This window comes from Rhinoderma darwinii, chromosome 3 (assembly GCF_050947455.1).
Source record: "Rhinoderma darwinii isolate aRhiDar2 chromosome 3, aRhiDar2.hap1, whole genome shotgun sequence".
NCBI lineage: Eukaryota > Metazoa > Chordata > Amphibia > Anura > Rhinodermatidae > Rhinoderma > Rhinoderma darwinii.
The window spans coordinates 352,537,400-352,557,896 of NC_134689.1; the positions used below are offsets into that span (position 1 = coordinate 352,537,400).

The window sequence follows — 20,497 nt, forward strand, 5'->3', positions numbered from 1 at the left end:
TAACTGATTGCCTGGACCAGGACAAAAAAAAATTAAAAATATCTTTTATTTTTCTTGTTTTGTTTTGTGCTGTGTCATCTCTGTGTATATAATGTCTGTGCTATTACAACGCTATGTGCATCCTCCCTGTACTGTAATATCATTGTGTGCATTATCTCTGTTCTGTGACATGACTATGTGCATTTTCTCTATATTCTTCACATATTACATTCTCCATTATCCCTGTGGTGAAAAACCATAGAATGCATTATCCCTGTACTTGTAACTGAAATTGTGTGCATTATTTGTGTACTGTTATACCATTATGTGCATTATTCATGTTCTGTGATACCACTGTGTGCATTATTCCGTAGTGTGACATAAATGTGCATATTGTTTCTGTACTATGCCCTCATTTTGAGTATTATCCCTGAAAGTGACAACACTTTGTGCCTTATTCCTGTGCTGAAAAATTACTATGGGTCAAAACGTGGCTGTTTTTTCTTCTGCATGACTACTTGGGCACAAGAAATTTTTGACTACCGAATTGGATGCTGTTCCTTCTACTACTGCTTTTGATTACTATGTGCTTTATCTCTATTCTGTGACTTTACAGAGGGCATTATGGCTGGAAGTTGTACATTAGCCATGTGTTTGCGTTACTTGCTGTAGAACCGTAACAAAAGCTGGAAGATCTGCGTAAAGCTCACATGGAGAAAATTTTGATCCATGAAAATCCTGTCCCCCATATTAGCTCTCATGAGGATCATTTCATCAGGTAACCCAGAGGGTCCTCCCTTCTCACTTGTTGAGCTCTTCTTGGTGGTACATTTTTGAGACATCTTTGAGAACCCTCCCGTCCTTCTCAATGTGCAGAGACTTGTGATAATTTAGAAAATGCAATGTGTAAACATTCTCTCAGTGGGTTTTAATAAAATGTTTGCAATTTATCCCTTTGATATCAGTTAAATCGTTTCACTCATACTCCGATTTTCTTCGTAATATACAGTTTTTCCCTATTTTTTAAATTGGCTTTCTTGTGTTAAGTATTGTTATATATTATACCACTGTAATATGTAATACCTCTTACTCTTGATACACACACACAGAAGAGCAAAAATTCATATAAATGCTTTATTTCCAGTAAAAAAAAAAAGAAAAAAGGATCAGATCACAAAATCCAAAGAATTTGGTATGAAGTAAAGGTGTCACACTGGATTAAAAGCAGAAACTGATGCCTCCAATGTCGATGATGCTACTGGGGTCACAGCCGATGTAATACTCATCCACTAATAAATACAAGAGACAAAAGAAAAGAAGGAGAATTGGTTAGGATCAACAGCTACATTAGTCTAATATTACATATTGTAGTTTATTTTTATCTTTATTTTACGCATTTTGCATAGCCTTAAGATTATGTTCATTCCTCAGATTATATTTATTCCACTACTGTATATATAGAGGTCCATAGAGGGCAAAAATCGGAATGGACCTCCCTCCTGGTGCATGTTTACATTATCATACTTTCCCCTTCATCTTCCAAAGGGAGTTTTTTTGTATTTGTAAATTATAATGATGAATTCCTGTGTCTATTAAAAACTTGGACACCCCAACCACAACGAACTGGAGAGAATATTTGTAAAGGTGCATTGAATTAATATTCATCAATAATCAGTACTTGCCTTCCACCAGTCCAAATGGTTTTGGATAGAATAATGAATTGGTTATGTTGTTTGGATATAAACTTAAAAATGGCTGCTCGGAAATGAGCCCTTCCAAGATTCCCCAAAATGTATCACCCTCAAAACTACAGTAAAGTTTATGCCATATACGTAGAAGCTAGTCTGTCTCTGTTAATGAAAGGAATTAAAGACTCTGGTCCTCACCTTGGTTTACATCAGCAGTATAGGATGGGATTCCCCGACACAGAGCTTCAATATGGACACCATATATGCCGATATTAGCAATGGGAACTTGGTTGACATTAAACTTGAACAGAAGTGGTGTGGTCTTGACCTGAACATGAAAATAAATTGGGTTAACTATTTCAAATGTACACATATAATGTTAGAGTAAACTAAAAGGGTTGTCCCATGAAGATAACCCCAGTTCATATACCCTACTAGGGCATATGGATGTCATACAGGGTAGTCCCCTGCTCGGGACCCTCCTCTATGAGCCATGGACTCAGCCCATTCATGCATTACATGTACTCATGTCATGAAAATTGACTGGGGCAGCAGAACCTCCTGTCCCGGTTGGTTAGGAGGTTGGTGGAGTCAAACAGAAAGGGGCCCGATTTGTATTTCTGCTATGGAGTCTCAATTCCCTATGTACTCCACTGATCAAAGCCAAAGCATTAGCTAAAAAGTCATAAAGTCCTGCTGATATCTAAATGTTGAGGAATGAATTGACATTGAGCAAATCAATGAACCAAATATTTAAAGTCATGATATTACAAGAGTAAATTATAAATTGAACTCCTTACGGGTTTCTGTTTCGGCACTGTGTTGAGGACGTCCAGGCTGGGGAAGACAGTCTTATCAATTTTTGTCACCACACATATCTTCTTTCCATAGAGTCGTGTTGCAAATGTGCCCTTTAATTTAAAAAGATTTAAACAAAATACACATTTAACCATTGCACTGAAATTGAACATGTGTTAAATCTTCTAAAGCTGGCCATAATCTAGTGATTTCAGATGGCAGTTATCTGCATGACTTCTCGTTCTCGGTTGGTCTGTGAGGGTTGCCATTTTGGACTACAGTGCCATTAGCTAAAATGACAAATTATATGACAATGATAGATTTAGGGACACACATTACAGTTGATGCTGATTTTCTTTTGAAGGGGGTTTCCAATATTTTGGAAATTAGGCTTAATCATTGTATAATGAAAAGTTTGACAACTTTCCAACTTGTTTCAACTTTGTATTTCAAAATCTGCTTTCTTTCAGGGAATGAGAAAATTTGTGTAAAATCCAAAGGCTAATGAAGGTTTTTCATTGTACAATGAAAAGTTATACTATTTTCCAATATACCTTCTGTATCAATTCCTTGTAGTTTTCAAGCACTTTGCTTGCAGTCATTCAACAGGAGCCCAATGTTTACTTGCAGTGGATATACATCTATCCTTGTCATGTGATGATCTCACAGGTGCAAAATGATTTTGATACAAAGAGTATATTATAAATTGTATAACCTTTTATTATACAAAGAATAAGCTTTATGTGCTTAAACCATAGTACTCTTTTAAATATAATCTGTTGTATAACTGATGTATTCTTCCCTGTAAAATAATTAGTGGAATGTACTGATTTACTTATATTAGCTTATATGTTAATGGCAGAAAGAGGATTCTGTGTTGGAGAATAGTTATGGTTGAATAAAAGCTTTACATTTCTGAAATCCTGTATTTTCAATTACAACCTCCTCTACCACTCGAATCTCTTCCTGACACTACCTTACACTCTTACATATGAGACTTCTCTCGTGCCTCCCCTCTCTTGTAGAACTCCTTCCCTCATTCCATCTGCCACTCTCCACCCCTCCAAACCCACCAAACACTCACTGAAAACTTACCTCTTCCGATAAGCATATAACCTGGCCTAAAGAGTCCGTCAACCGGTATTCCAACGCTGCCTCTACCTAACATGTCTGGAGCTGCGTTCTTCATTCGCTATCCTTAGGTATTATTCCCTTATTCTTTTTAGATTGTAAGCTCATATGGGCAGGGCTTCTAACTAATGTATCTCATAATCATTCCTGTCATTTTTATGTACTTGAATATGTTTTGTAATTGTTAGAATATGTTACACCAATACTGTGCTATGTAATGCGCTACGGAAACTGATGGCGCTATATAAACAATTCTAATGTAAAAGATCATAGAAATAAGAAAGGAAATTTTTATGCATAGAAATTGCTGGATAGGTGAAGCAGGTACTCACTCTCCCATAGTCACAGATGGAATCCCAGGAGTTCCAGCCATTCATATTATGTATGTCGGCCACCTGGTTGTGGTTGTTGATATTCACAGTCTGATGCACATTGTCGCCAACATTCCCTTGATTGTTAATATCTATGTTCTGTAAGAGGATGTTAGAAAGTTACCCAATATTATAGAATATCAAACCAAAAACATGAAAAGTATGAAAATCAATAGCACAAACGTTTTGCTTTAGAAGTACATGCAACCATGGAAATCTGGGGCAAAACTGGAACCACGTTCTATAAAGACATAAATATGAATAGCAAATATAAAGCATATAAAATGGGCTCTTACATCATTGGCAAGCAGAGTTCCAAGGAGAGCAGCGAAAATTACCTGAAATATAGACAGATCATAATTTAGCCACATACACAATATTTTTTATTCATTCTATTCTGTTTTGTTACCTTTGTCTTGTCTATACTTAAAGGGGTATTCCAGTTTCAGCAAATAAAAGTTATTGTTTGTACAGTAAAAAGTTTTACAATTTTCTAATGAACTTTCGTTATCAATTCCTCATGGTTTTCAAGATCTCAAAATTTATTGTTTACTTCCAGGATATAAAAAAATCTGTCCTGGTCATGTGATGGACACACAGTTACATGGATGACAGAGCTCTGATAACATAAACGTAACTGTATTGAACCATACATCAGTGTATCTCATAACCAAAACGGCATTTTATCCACTGTAAGTAAACAAAGGTTCTTATCCAGTGACAGCAAGCAGAGATCCTGAAAACGGTGAGGAATTAATGCAGAAAGTATATAGGAAAATTGTATAACTTTTCATTATTCAAAATATAAGCTTTATTTGCTAAAACCGTAATACCCCTTTAAGTTTTACATGTTAATGAACGGGCCTTAAAAAAGTTAATTCAGTATCCCACATGTTCGACTTGTTATATCCTACACTGATTTTCCATATTTAATAGAATGAATTGCACGTTAATTGGATCACACATACAGTAGGCTTTGATAAGCTGCAAGCGACCTACTACGTCAATGGCCGAATTGTTGCAATTCTTGTTATAATCTACAGTCGAACCTCTTATAATATAAATTGTATCAAGCATTATAGCAAAAATTTTAATTCTTAATACATACCAAGGTTTGCATTTTGGTTGTCTCTCCAGGAAGAGAAGTTAAGAATGAAATCAAAGGTACAGACCCCTTTCTCGGTCTCCTTTATATATAGAAGAAAGGACAAACATACCGACTTCCAAATTTTGTTTTGGAATGAGTCCACCTTGTGAAGAGAAAAACACAATGTAACTTTTATCTTATTAAACATAGATATGAAAATTCCTGGGCAAAATTTGTTAATGGTTCCATTGTTTTGGGTTCATGTTGTGCAATATAAAGGAGGGTGTATAGCCAAAGCAAACGTTCCATATGGATAATGGATAGCATGCTGAAATGCAGTGCATACGGGTGACCCTCAGTGATCATAAGACCACTATGAGGTATCTACGTAATTTTGTTATTAGTCTTGGACAATACCATGTAAGTCTTGCCAATAGCATGCAAACGATTACATTTCATGACTATAAATACAGTAAATCCCTTTATTCTGGAATCTTTATGCAAGTATTGTGCAGAAAATGAATGAACATGTAAAAAAAAACTAAAATCTTTAAGACACTTTAAAGAGGCTCTGTCACCAGATTTTCAAACCCCTATCTCCTATTGCAGCAGATCGGCGCTGCAATGTAGATAACAGTAACGTTTTTCTTTTTCAAAAACGAGCATTTTTGGCCAAGTTATGAGCATTTTTATATTTATGCAAATGAGCCTTTCTTATGGACAACTGGGCGTGTTTAAAGTTATGTCCAACTGGGCGTGTATTGTGTTCGTTACATCTGGGTGTTTTTACTTGTTTTACTAGTTCCTGTGGGAGGAAGTGAGTGACGTCATAGCGTGATCTCGCGAGGACACGCTGTGTGTCTGTGCACTGCCAGAAGCTGGGTGGTAACGAAGAGAAGTGGATGATGCTGATTCGTCAGCATCATACACTTCCATTCACAACGCCCAGCTAGTAAAACAAGTAAACACACCGAGATGTAACGAACACAATACACGCCCAGTTGGAAATAAGATTAAACACGCCCAGTTGTCCATAAGAAAGGCTCATTTGCATAAATATAAAAATGCTCTTAACTTGGCCAAAAATGCTTGTTTTTGAAAAAGAAAAATGTTACTGTTATCTACATTGCAGCGCCGATCAGCTGCAATAGGAGATAGGGGTTTTAAAATCTGGTGACAGAGCCTCTTTAAGGAAGCTGCAGTCCAAAAATAAGCATGATTGCCACAATCTAACAATTGTAATATAAGAATGCAACAATTGTAATATCAGTAAGGCAATGCAGATCGTTATTATAAAAACTATACTAACTAAGTTAGTATCTAATCTAAAAACTTCAATAAGTGAAATGAGAAGTTGGGGCCTGTTCACATCAGCGTTGCCCTTCCGTTGAGGGTTTCGGTCAGAGGTTTCCGTCGGGTTAACCCCTCAACGGAAAGGCAAACTGAAACCTTAGCTTCCATTTCCCTCATCAAAACAATGGAACCCTGTTACAACGGTGACAAACGGAAACCATTAGCCAGGTTTCCGTCCCCATATAGTTAAATTGTGAGGGAAAAGGAAGCTAAGATTTCAGTTTGCCTTTCCGTTGAGGGGTTAACACGACGGAAACCTCAGACAGAACCCCTCAACGGAAAGGAACGCTGATGTGAACACAGCCTTAAATCTATCCATAACTAAAAATGCAGAACCTGGAAAAAGACCCCTCTAAATTTCAGTAATTTACGTGAGAAGTAATGGTAAATATGGAAATAACAATTTTGGCTTACAACTTTAACCTTTTCAGGCCATCTTTGGGATTTTTGTTTTCGTTTTAATTTTTTCCTCCCCACTTCCAAAAGCCATACGTTTTTTATTTTTGTGTCGATATAGCCAAATGAGGGCTTGTTTTTTGCAGGATGAGTTGTAGTTTTTCGAAACCCCATTTATTGTACCATATAATGTATTGGGAAACTGGAAAAAAATTTGGTGGGGTACAATAAAAGAAAACAGTGATTCCTTAATATTTTGAGGGGTTTAGTTTTTACGGATTTCACCATACAGTAAGAATGGCATGTTAACTTTATTCTATCAGTCAATACGATTACGGTGATACCAAATTTATATAGTTTTTTTTATGTTTTACTACTTTTTCAAGGAAGAAACTAATTGTTAAAAATAAAATTTGTGTTTTGTCTCCATATTCTGAGAGCCATAACTTTTTATTTTCCTGTTAACTGAGCGTTATAAGGGGTTATTTTTTTGCGGGGCAAGCTGTAGTTTCTATTGGTACCATTTTGGGCTACATTAGACTTTTTGATCACTTTTTATTTCATTTTTTGTGGGATAAGAAGTGACCAAAACCCCGATTCTGCCGTTGTATATGTTTTTTCTTCTTACAGTGTTCACCGTGCACGTTAAATAATGCTATATGGTAATAGTTCGGGCTTTAACAGACGCAGCAATACCAATTTTGTATATATTTTTTTATTTTTTACATTACCTCAGAGGAAAAATGGGAAAAGGCTATTTTTTTTTAACTTTAATTTCTTTTTTTACACTACTAAAAACTTTATTTAACTATTACTAATGTATTGCAGTATATTGTCATTTTTACAGGCTCCCGTTATGCACTGCCAAATATGCTCTTCAGGATATGAAGAAAGGCAGGCCTGGGGGAATGCATTAGGCGTCGCGGGGCGAGGGGAGTGAGCTGTCAGAGGGGCGTGCCTCCCTCTTTCTAACATCTTAGATGCTGTGATCGTGCTTGATCACAGCATCATAGGCTGCAGGCCACGTTCCTCCTGCAGCCTATAAGGCGCTGGGAAGAATCCCTGCGCAGGCCAGCGTGATGACTTCACTGCATCACGCTGACCTGCGGAAGGTTTGAACCCGGAGGCTGTGAAGCGCTCTGTCCATCAGGGAATGGGGCAAGGTAAGTACAATATTTTTTTTTTGGTGGGGGGGCTGTGTGGCACTATATACATTTGGAGGGGAGAGTTGTGTCACTATATACAAGGAGGGCTGTGTGGAAAAATATACAGGGCAGACTATGTGGCACTATATACAAGTTGAGGGAGAGCTGTGTGGCACTATATACAAGAGGGGCTGTGTTGCTCTATATACAAGGGAAGGGGGAAGCTGTATGGCACTATATACAAGGTGGGTGTTTGTGTGGCACTATATACAAGGGAGGGGGGCTGTGTAGCACTTTATACATGGGGGGGTTGGTGTGGCACTATATACAAGGGTGGGAAGGCTATGTGGCACTATATACAAGGGAGAGGGGCTGTGTGCCACTATATACAAGGGGGCTGTGTGCCAATATATACTAAGGAAGCTGTTTGGCACTATATACAAGGGAGGGGCTGTGTGGCACTATATACAAGGGAGAGGTGGGCTGTCTGGCACTATAAAAGGGAGGAGGCTGTCTGGCACTATAAAAGGGAGGGGGCTGTGTGGTACAATATACAAGGGGGGCTATATGCATGAGGAGGCTGTGTGGCACTATATACAAGTGGGCTGTGTGGCACTATATACAAGGGGTGCTATGTGACACTATACAAAGGAGGGGGGCTGTGTGGCACTATATACAAGGGAGGGGGACTGTGTGGCACTATACAAGGGAGAGGGGCGCTGTGTGGCACTCTATAGAAGGGAGGGGGGCTTTGTGGCACCATACAAGGGAGAGGGGGGCTGTGTGGCACTACATACGAGGGGGGCTGTGTGGGATTATATACAAGGGGGGCTGTGTGGCACTATGTACAAGGGGGAGCTGTGTGGCACTATATACAAGGGGGGACTGTGTGGCACTATATACAAGGGGGGACTGTGTGGCACTATCTACTAGGGGGGTGTATGGCACTGTATACAAGGGGAAGGCTGTGTGGCACTATCTACTAGGGGGGCTGTATGACACTATATACAAGGGAGAGGGCTGTGTTGCGCAATCTATGGGGAGCACAAAGGGGGCATTATTACTGTGGGGGCACGGTTACTGATGGGGCACTTTTATTTTGTTGAGCATTGAGGGATCGTTATTACCATCTGGGAAACTGTGGATTACGAGTTTGTTTAGAGGATAAGGAATAGGTGTGGAGGGTGCTGGAAAAGTGAGCAACCAACATGTCTGTGTGTCAAATTCTGCAGAGACGAGTCATGGCTGGAATAAGTCATCACAGGGGTCTGGCCCGGATGGTAAAAAAAGGGAAAGTGAACGACTCTAATCGGAGAAAACATCACCTGGGAGTCACTAGATATAAACGTGCAGTAATCACTTATATAATCTGCAGAGCTCCTGTGTATTACTGTCATCTACCACTATATGGTCACTATATGCTGGTAATATTGGTCTTTGTATAGTGGGTTTTATTTAGTAACAGTATGTGGGTATTATGGAGTAACAATATGGGGGTATTATTCAGTCACTATGTGGTTATTGGGTGGCAATATTATTCAGTAACAGTACTGGGGTATTATTCAGTCACTATGTGGTTTTGGTGTGGAGGTATTATTCAGTAACAGTATGGTGGTATTATTCAGTCATTATATGGTTATAATGTGGAGGCATTATTCAGTAACACTATGGGGGTATTATTCAGTCATTCTGTGGTTATGGTGTGGCGGTATTATTCAGTAACACTATGGGGGTATTATTCAGTCACTGTGTGGTTATAATGTGGAGGTATTATTCAGTAACAGTATGCAGTATTATTCAGTCACTATGTAGTTATGGTTTGGCAGTATTATTCAGTATCAGTATGGGGGTATTATTCCGTCACTATGTGGTTATGGTGTGACAGTATTATTCAGTAACACTATGGGGGTATTATTCCGTTACCATGTGTTTGTGGTGTGGAGGTATCATTCAGCAACAGTAGGGGGGTATTATTCAGTCACTGTGGGGTGATGGTGTGGCAGTGTTATTCAGTAACAGTATGGGGGTATTATTCAGTCACTATGTGGTTATGGTGTGGAGGTATTATTCAGTAACAGCATGGGGGTATTATTCAGTCACTATGTGATTATGGTGTGGCCTTATTATTCAGTAACAATATGGGGTATTATTCAGTCACTGTGTAGTTATAATGTGGCGGTAGTATTCAGTAACAGTATGGGGTATTATTCAGTCACTTTGTGGTTATAATGTGGTGGTAGTATTCAGTAAGTGTATGGGGTATTATTCAGTCCCTGTGTGGTTATGGTGTGGCGGTATTATTCAGTAACAGTATGGGGTATTATTAAGTCACTTTGTGGTTATAATGTGGTGGTAGTATTCAGTAATAGTATGCTGTATTATTCAGTCACTGTGTGGTTATGGTGTGGCGGTATTATTCAGTAAAATTATGGGGTATTATTCAGTCACTGTGTGGTTATAGTGTGGCGGTATTATTCAGTAACATTATGGGGTATTATTCAGTCACTGTGTGGTTATGGTGTGGCGGTATTATTCATTAACATTATGGGGTATTATTCAGTCACTATGTGGTTATGGTGTGGCGTTATTATTCAGTAACATTATGGGGTATTATTCAGTCACTATGTGGTTATGGTGTGGCGGTATTATTCAGTAACAGTATGGGATATTATTCAGTCACTATGTGGTTATAAGGTGGCGGTAGTATTCAGTAACAGTATGGGGGTATTATTCAGTCACTATGTGGTTATGGTGTGGCAGTATTATTTGAACCTTGTCTAGTGTTATTATTGGTAATATTGATATTATAATGGTGAGTTGTATTCAGTAACATTATTCAGGTAATATTTAATCTGGTATAGTGGTATGATTTAATAACTATATATGTATATAGATAATTTTTTGTGTGAGAGGGGGGACATATGCTTTGGGGCTTGCAACACTCCTGAACGCGCTAGAAATCAGCGGTGCAGTTCTCTGAACATCGGCTTCTGAATTGACTGCATTATTGTTAAAGTATATGAGCATTTTGGGCCCCACTTTTAACTTTGCCCATGGCCACACTTTGTCTAAAACCGGCCCTGATGGCGCATTATTCTGCTGAAAGAGGTCACTGCTATTAGGCAACACTGTTGCCATGAAGGGGTGTACTTGGTCTGCACAGTGGGTAGGTGGTGCATTTAAAATTAACATCCACATGTATGCCAGGACCAAAGGTTTTCCAGTAGAACATTACTCAATGCATCACACTTCCTCTGCTGGCTTGCCTTCTTCCCATAGTGCATCCTGGTGCAATCTCATCTATATTTATAGAGTACACCCGGCCGTCCACATGATGTAAAATAAAAACTTGATTTGTCAGACCAGACTAGGCCATCTTCTTCCTTTGCTCCATGGCCCATGGTGGGTGGTTTCAGCGGTGGACAGGGATCTGAATGGGCACTGTGACCGGTTTGCAGTTACACAGCCCCAAACACAGCAAGTTGTGATGCATTGAGTGTTCTGTCCCCTTTCTATCATACCCAGCATTAACATTTTCTGCAATTTGTGCTATAGTTGCTCTTCTTAATGGTCAGTTATTTAATAATATGGATGTTCACTTAACCTTATATAAAGTAAGGCCATGGCTGATTTTATACCACCCAATCTTGTGTCTTTATTAATTGTGTTATTATTACGTTATATTTGCTGTAGGTGCAGTATGTTTTATAATCCTGTGTGCAACAGATGACAGACTCGGAAGAGCATATAGATAAAGCTAGCATGTTCTTCTTTTCCTCTGTTCTACTATGAGATCCATCTTAGGCTCTGTTCACATCTGCATTGGGGTACCATTCTGACGTTCCATCGGAGCTGCGACTACGCTAGTCAACTACGCTACTGCTTCCGGCAAAACTATGGATCCGGTGCACAACAGAGACAAACGGAACCCATGGGCACCGGATCCGTCACCATTGAAATCAATGGTGATGGAAACGGAAACCTCTGGTTTCCGTTCGTGTCAGTTTGTGTTTGTTCAGGGTCCCGTTCTGACGGACAGCTTCGAAGGAACGTCAGAAAGGGACCCCAACCCAGATGTGAACAGATCCTAATCCATACAAATCAGTAACCTCTATGTAAGTATTTATCCCTGCAAAAAGTAGACAGATATAATAACACCTGGGTCCACAAGCTCAATAAGTGTCTTTAATTTCTTCTGGCATACAATTTGTACCAGTTGCCCTACCCAACCAAACCATCTTTACTCTAGATAACGCATTGACTAAGCTCACTGACATTAATGTCTTTATCATTGTGTTGAAGCCAAAAGATACAATAAGCACACACTTTACGTGCTGGACTGGATTCACTGCACTGTTTGACGTCCAGAGATAAAAATGGCGGTGTTGACAGATTGGGCTGGAACCACTGATATGAATCTGATTCATTACTGTCTTTTACGGGCAACACTGGAGTGATGTAACATAATGTATTTCAGACGATGGGCATAGAAAACAAAATTGGAGGTATAGAATGCTAGCTGATCTAAACAGTTTTATGTAACATTCAAAATAATCTTACTTTCTTGGTAAGTGCCAACCTCAGAGATCACTACCTTAATAGCTTTAAAATCTTGCCCCTATGACACTATTGATAAAGCTACCCCCTATATATTTATACATAAGGTGTCCATACAGTTACTCTCAATGACAATGGAAGAGGCACAACACAGCGGCAACCACAGGTGTTTTTTCATAGTACTATACACTGTGCTCCTGAATATAATAGTACTATACACTATACTCCTGAATATAATAGTACTATACACTGTACTCCTGAATATAATAGTACTATACACTGTACTCCTGAATATAGTAGTACTATACACTGTGCTCCTGAATATAATAGTACTATTATACACTGTTCTCCTGAATATAATAGTACTATACACTGTACTCCTGAATATAATAGTACTATACGCTGTACTCCTGAATATAATAGTACTATACACTGTGCTCCTGAATATAATAGTACTATACACTGCACCCCTGAATATAATAGTACTATACACTGTTCTCCTGAATATAATAGTACTATACACTGTACTCCTGAATATAATAGTACTATACACTGTACTCCTGAATATAATAGTACTATACACTGTACTCCTGAATATAATAGTACTATACACTGTGCTCCTGAATATAATAGTACTATACACTGTGCTCCTGAATATAATAGTACTATACACTGTTCTCCTGAATATAATAGTACTATACACTGTACTCCTGAATATAATAGTACTATACGCTGTACTCCTGAATATAATAGTACTATACACTGTACTCCTGAATATAATAGTACTATACACTGTGCTCCTGAATATAATAATACTATACACTGTGCTCCTGAATATAATAGTACTATACACTGTACTCCTGAATATAATAGTACTATACACTGTGCTCCTGAATGTAATAGTACTACTATACACTGTACTCCTGAATATAATAGTACTATACACTGCGCCCCTGAATATAATAGTACTATACACAGTGCTCCCGAATATAAATATATATGTGTGTGTGCGTGCGTGTGCGCGCGTGTGTGTGTGTGTGTGTGTGTGTGTGTGTGTGCGTGCGTGCGTGTGTGTGTGTGTGTGTGTGTGTGTGTGTGTGTATATGTGTATATGTGTATGTGTGTGTATAGGAGAAAGCAAATCTATAGCACTACGACCCTATAAACTATGGATAAGATTAGATACAGTGGCTCAGCAGACAGTATTACACATGCTAGGATTAGATATAGTAGCTCAACAGACAGTATCACACATTATAGGCTTAGATACAGTAGCTCAACAGACAGTATCACACATGATAGAATTAGATATAGGGACCAGCTCGCTGACATTGCGGTTCCAACGCTGGAGCCAGGAAAGGTAAGTATAAGAATTGTTTTGCTTTTTTATGTGTTACAAATTATTGTTGTGTGTTTGTGTTATTTTACAGGTTCGGTTGTTGGACTGTGTCGTATTCGAGGACTACTTCAATGACAGCGTTTTTTTATTCTCAATAAAATGGTTAATGAGGGTTGCGTGTGTTTTTTTACTTCAATAAAATATTTTTTCTATGTCCTTGTATTTTTTTAAACGTTATTATTACCCCCTTAGTAATGGCCGCTGGCTGATTGACAGCGTCCATTACTAAGGCGGGGCTTAATGTTAGCAGGTGCAGAGGCTAACACTAACCCCCATTATTACCCCGGTACCCACCGCCACCAGGAGTGCCGGAAAGAGCCGGGTACGAACCAGTACCCGACCATCTGTAGTGATGGTCGGGCACTTGGGCGGCCTCAGGCTGGTATTATTAGGCTGGGGAAGGCCCAAAACAGTGGCTCTCCCCACCCTGGTGATGTTAGCCTGCTGCTGCTGTGTTGTATCTGGCTGGTTATGAAAATTGAGGCGGACCCCACATCGTTCTTTCCAATTATTATTATTTTTATTTAAATGACGTGTGGTCCCCCCCATTTTTCATAAACAGCCAGATACAATAAAGCAGCAGCAGCCTAGCATTACCAGTGGGGAAAGGGCCGCTTTTTCTGGCCTGTCCCAGCCTGATAATACCAGCCTGCGGCCGCCCCATTACCCAACCATCACTACAGATGGTCAGATACTGGATCGTACCCGGCTCTTCCCAGCACTCCTGGTGGCAGTGGGTACCGGGGTAATAATGGGGGTTAGTATTAGCCTCTGCACTGGCTAACATTAAGCCCTGCCTTAGTAATGGACATTGTCAATCAGCCTCCGGCCATTACTAAGGCGGTAACAATAAAGTTTAAAAAAAAACAGACATAGAAAAAATATTTTATTGAAATAAAAAAAAACACACAACCTTCATTAACCATTTTATTGATAATAAAAAAGCCGTCATCGAAGTAGTCCTCGAATCCGACGTAGTCAAACAACCGAACCTTTAAAAAAAAACACAAACAAAAAAAACGATCAGTAACACATGTGGTAGGCTTAGATACAGGGGCCATGTTTAAAACTGTCTGTCAAGGTAAGCTTATATACAGGGCCCATCAGACAGGATCACACATGGGCCATGTATCTAAGCCTACCATGTGAATGGTTTAGATACAGGGCCTAGCAGACAGCATCACACAATCTGTGATCCTGTCTCATGGGCCCTCTAAGCCTGCCACATGCTAGGCTTAAAGGGGTTGTCCAGTCCCTAAACATTGATGGCCTATCCTCAGGATAGGCCATCAACAGCTGATGGGTCAGGGTCCGACTCCCGGGACCCCGCCAATCAGCTGTTTTGAAGGGGCCACAGCGCTCGTACGACAGCTGCTTCCCCTTCATTTCCCTCACTTGGTCACACTGTGAATCGCTGACACAGATTCACAATGTGAGCAAGTGACCGGAATGAAGGGGAAGCAGCTGTCGTACGAGCGATGCAGCCCCTTCAAAACAGCTGATTGGCGGGGGGTCCTGGGAGTCGGACCCAGATCCATCAGCTTCAGCAGACAGGGATATTAATCTTACCCTCCTCTTCAGCTGCAGCGGATGTCCTGACTCTATCCAGGATCAGGATGCTGTGCGCGGCGCATAGCGTTGTGACGTCATGCGCTGCGCACAGCGCTGTGACGTCAGGACCTCCGCTGCGCTCTGGAAGCAGGAGGGCAAGTACTGTAGTTACAGTAGTTACTGGGCCCCCTTCTAGCCTCGGGACCCGGGCACATACCCAGATTGCCCTTATTATAATCCGCCCCTGGCTCTAACCCAAGCTCTCTATCTCACCTAGCATCTACCTGCGTCATCTAATGCTAACTGGAACCATTGCAAGCATCAGCGTACCACTGGTATCTTTCCATGGTTTGACTAGCTGACTTAACGAAGTTGTGCAGAGTTTGTAGATTTGAAGATGAGTGTATAGTGTATCGTACACTATGTATGACATTATGGTTAATTTACGGTGGTTCTGCCATTGTGATGCTCTCTTATATTGGCACTTTTATTTGTATATTCTTTCATCTGGACCTAATGATTGGGACATTCTGCTACAATGCACTGTTACTGGGGTGCTATTTATGAGGCATAATAACTTGACTGGAGGGCACTGCAATGGGGGCACTGTGACTAACTGTGACTGACACTTTTATGGGGGTGCTGACTAACTAATACTTTTATGGAGGACAGTGACTGTGGCACACACTTTTATGGAGCATTGACTGTGGACGTTTTAGGGGCGTACTGACTGTGTCTCTCACTTTTTTTTTTTACCGCTGAATAAGGCTGTGTATTGTGGCTACTTATTTAGACTGACAATCTTGTGGGACACATCTTGGGGCTGGAAATATAAAGGGGTCAATGATTGCGAGTGACAGTGCTATAGTAAATAATAGAGAAGTGGGGGCCATAAAAATTGTCTTGCACATGTTACCATTTTACATAAGGCTATGACTGACTGTCCAGAAATTGCAAACTCCATTAAAGGGGTTGTCCATTTTCAGCAAACTAATGTTATTTTTCTGTATAATTAAGAGTTATACAATTTTACAATATACTTTCTGTATTCATTTTTTACCGTTTTCTAGACGTCTACTTGTTATTATTCAATAGGAACATTCATTGTCTTCCAGTGGATAAAATTATGTCCATGGTCATGTGATGGAGACACAGGTGCTGGGATCAAAAGAAGACACAGCTCTGATAACTGTACTGTAAATAACGAGCTGTACACCTGTCCATCACATGACCATGGACAGACTTTTATCCCCTGGAAGTCAACAATGAAGGTTCCTACTGAAAAACAACAAGCAGAGATCTTGAGGAATTAATAGAAAAAGTATATTGGAAAATTGTCTAACGTTTAAGTACATAGTTACATAGTTACATTGGTTGAAAAAAGACCCAGGTCCATTAAGTTCAACCTTTCTCAATAAATTACCCGTCATTCATTGCTTGATTAATTGTAACCCTCAATGCCATTCGTCAGTAAATAATCATCTAGCCTTTTTTAAATGCTGACATAGTATCTGCCATTACTACCTCTTGGGGTAGGACATTCCATAGTTTGGCTACTCTAACTGTAAAGAACCCTTTCCTATATTGATGTCTGAAACGTCTTTCTTCCACATGCAATGGATGTACCCTGGTCCTTAGTAGAGTCCTTGGAAAGAACAGATCATGTGCTAGTTCTCTGTGTTGACCACACATATACTTATACATATTAATAAGATCACCTCTAAGAGGCCTTTTTTTCTAAGCTGAACAAGCCCAATTTCTTTCAGTGTAAGCGACACCTCCCATCCCATTTAATAATCTCGTTGCCCGCCTTTGAACCCTCACCAGTTCTCCTATATCCTTTTGCCAATGTGGAGTAGTCCCAAATTATTCAAAAATGTTTTAATGAGACCGGGCAACTCCTATAACTAATATTGTCAGGATGATTTTAACATGTCATATGATTAGTGATTCTCCACTGTTTCCTAACTATTCTAGGTAAATAACAGAAGTGATTTATAGCTGCCTTTATCTGAGCAGTTTCAACTGATATCTATACCGATGGCACCTCCGCGCTGATCCACTGCCACCACTGCAATATTCTTCTGCACCACCTGATAGGACTAAAAACTTCGGACAACTTAGCTCTTGGCTCCCTCAATGCACACAAGTCTCCACATCTCTACTAAGATGGGCAACAGTTTTGGGTCTCGGTGGGAAGAACAGGAGGCATCAGACAAGAAGAGAACGCTGCTTGCCAAATAACTGTGGAAAAATGTAATGTAATAATGTGTTCATATGAGAAATATACAATATCACCAGTAGATGTCAGCAAGAGTTAAACAATGCCATTTTTATCTGATATCATCCGGCTCATTCCAGCAGCTTCGAGTGCTTCGATCAAGGAAGGAACCGACTGACGCTTCAAACACCATAAATGCTTATCTTTATTGATGAACTATAGAGCCATACCAGAATGCTCATGCGCTTTAAATTGGGAATTTTACCTACGAATAATAGTCTGAAATGTGTCAGCATTCTGGTATTGCTATTAAAGTTAATTTAATCATCAATAAGAGTATACTTTTATGGAGACTGAATTGTAGGTCGGATCCTTCCTGTCCATTGAACAGTTTTGTCACAATATAAATCTCCTTTTACTTCTTTGGAGAGATTCAAATTGCACAAAAGTTGCAATGCAAAATGGTGTGTTCCTATAAAATACAGCTGCAGATGTCATGCAATGAGAAGGCATCACCTATCCTGCAGTTACTTTCCACGCCATACTCTGATATACCATTTATATCATATTCTTTGTACATAAAGAATACATGTATTATATTGTTTAGCAAGGTGTAACGACTGTAGCTTTAGTGTCTGCTAGGGATCCAGTAAATGAGGGTCCCTCCACCACCCCACCTACCTTACCTGCAGGGGCGTAACTAGGAAAGACTGGGCCCCATAGCAAACTTTTGACTGGGGCGCCCCCTCCCCTGGGTGTCACACAACCCCCCCCCCCCTTGTAGATAGTGCCTTTTTTACAGCCCCCCCCTGTAGAGAACGCCATACAGCCCCCCTGTTGATAATGCCATACAGCCCCCTGTAGATAACGCCATACAGCCCCCCTGCAGAGAACGCCATACAGCCCCCCCCCTGTAGAGAACGCCATACAGCCCCCCCCTGTAGAGAACGCCATACAGCCCCCCCTGTAGGGAACGCCATACAGCCCCCCCCCTGTAGAGAACGCCATACAGCCCCCCCTGTAGGGAACGCCATACAGCTCCCCCCCTGTAGGGAACGCCATACAGCCACCCCCCCTGTAGGGAACGCCATACAGCGTTCCCCCCCCTGTAGGGAACGCCATACAGCATCCCCCCTCCCAAAAAAATGCGACCTACAGTGTGTCCTACAAAATACACGTATCCCCTCTCCACAGGATCTCCACAGGATAGGGGATACATGTGTGATCGCTGGCATTGATAGGGAGAACGGGGGACTGAAAGTCCCCTGAACTTCTCCATGACAAACCTCTGACTTCCGGCGTCTGCGCAGCTCAATAAAAATGAAAGGAGCGCTGGTCACGCATGCGCACAAGCACGACCGGCGCTCCATTCATTTCTACGGAGCTGCCGACACAGACCCCGGAAGTCCGAGGTTTGTGATGGAGAACTTCAGGGGACTTTCAGTCCCCCGGTCTCCCTATCAATGCCAGCGATCACACATGTATCCCTTATCCTGTGGAGATCCTGTGGAGAGGGGATACATGTCCTGTGGAGAGGGGATACATGTCCTGTGGAGAGGGGATACATGTCCTGTGGAGATCCTGTGGAGAGGGGATACATGTCTTTTGCTCTATTTTTCGCCTTCAGGATCAGACACCGTTTAGCCATTTTTAGCACGTGTTAGTTAAATGGCTATAACTTTTTTATTTGTTGTGCTAACTACGTGATTTTTGCGACGTTTTTTTCCGTAGACAATGCAGGTTTCATTTTTTATCGTTTTTATACACACCTTTTTTGCTATTTTAGAATTTTTATTCATAAACTTTGAAAATAATAGTAAAAAAATAAGCTTTTTTACATTTCAGCTATTTTTTTTTTGGTAATAACATAGTTTTACCCTAAAATAGACCTTTTATTTGTGATCGTCATTGTCTACCGTAAATGTTAAGATATTACATGTCTATATTAGGGTCATTGGGTCAGCGCTAGCGTTACAACAATGATTGGCGGGGGGGGGAACGTTTTTTTTTGGGGGTGGGTATTTTATGTGTATTTATTATTTTAATTTTTTTTGCACTTTACTTTATTATTTTTTTATTACTATTATCTGTCCCTCAAAGGTCAAAGAAGACCTTTGGGGAACTTTATATATTTTTTTTCTTTCTTTTACACCATGTTTTTCCACTGTAACTAGAGCTGCACGGCAGCCCCAGTTACAGGGGAAATCAGCCCTCTCATAGTGACGATTGTCACTAATAGGGCTGTGCTGGGTCTTGTAAGACCCAGCAGCAGCTTGCCACTAACGGCACCCGGCGATCATGTGACCAGTCACATGATCACCGGGAGGAATAGAGACAGCGCCGCTGCTGCTGTCTCTATTCCTGTACACAGCGCGCATTCAGTGCTGTGTACAAGTGATCAGAGAAGACAGAAGCAGCAAAAGCTGCTTCTATCCTCTCCTCAGGGTCCCCGGCAGTCACTGACAGCTGGAGACCCGACATTCAGCTGCCCGATCGCGCGGGCAGCAAGTTAAAACCCGAGCCGTAGAAAGTCTATGGCTCGGGTTTTAAGGACCCTGACCGCTGGCCGTAAAAATACAGCCAGCGGTCGGGAACCAGTTAATGGCAGAGCGGGGAGATACCTCCCTGCTCTGCTGTAGTGTTCAGTGGCGTCCCGCTGTAGCAGCCATAGCGGCTGCTAGCGGAGCCTCCGGCCAAGGTGGGGGCCCGTGCCGGCGGGCGACACGGGCCCCCTCATGCCGCGGGCCCCGTAGCAGCCGCTACTGCTGCTACGGCGGTAGTTACGCCACTGCTTACCTGCAAGCCCAGCAGAAATAGCTTA

General features: G+C 40.8%; 1 protein-coding gene across 1 annotated transcript; it reads right to left on the reverse strand.

The window, feature by feature from the left end:
• Positions 1–1,197: 1,197 nt before the first annotated feature.
• LOC142748226 (gastrokine-1-like) lies at positions 1,198–5,087 on the reverse strand. Its single transcript, XM_075855338.1, has 6 exons — positions 5,076–5,087; positions 4,264–4,305; positions 3,929–4,066; positions 2,468–2,578; positions 1,866–1,995; positions 1,198–1,268 (listed from the first exon to the last, which is right to left on the reverse strand). Exons 1-6 carry the CDS (start codon positions 5,085–5,087, stop codon positions 1,198–1,200), a joined length of 504 nt encoding a protein of 167 aa, XP_075711453.1.
• Between the last annotated feature and the right edge of the window lie 15,410 nt (positions 5,088–20,497).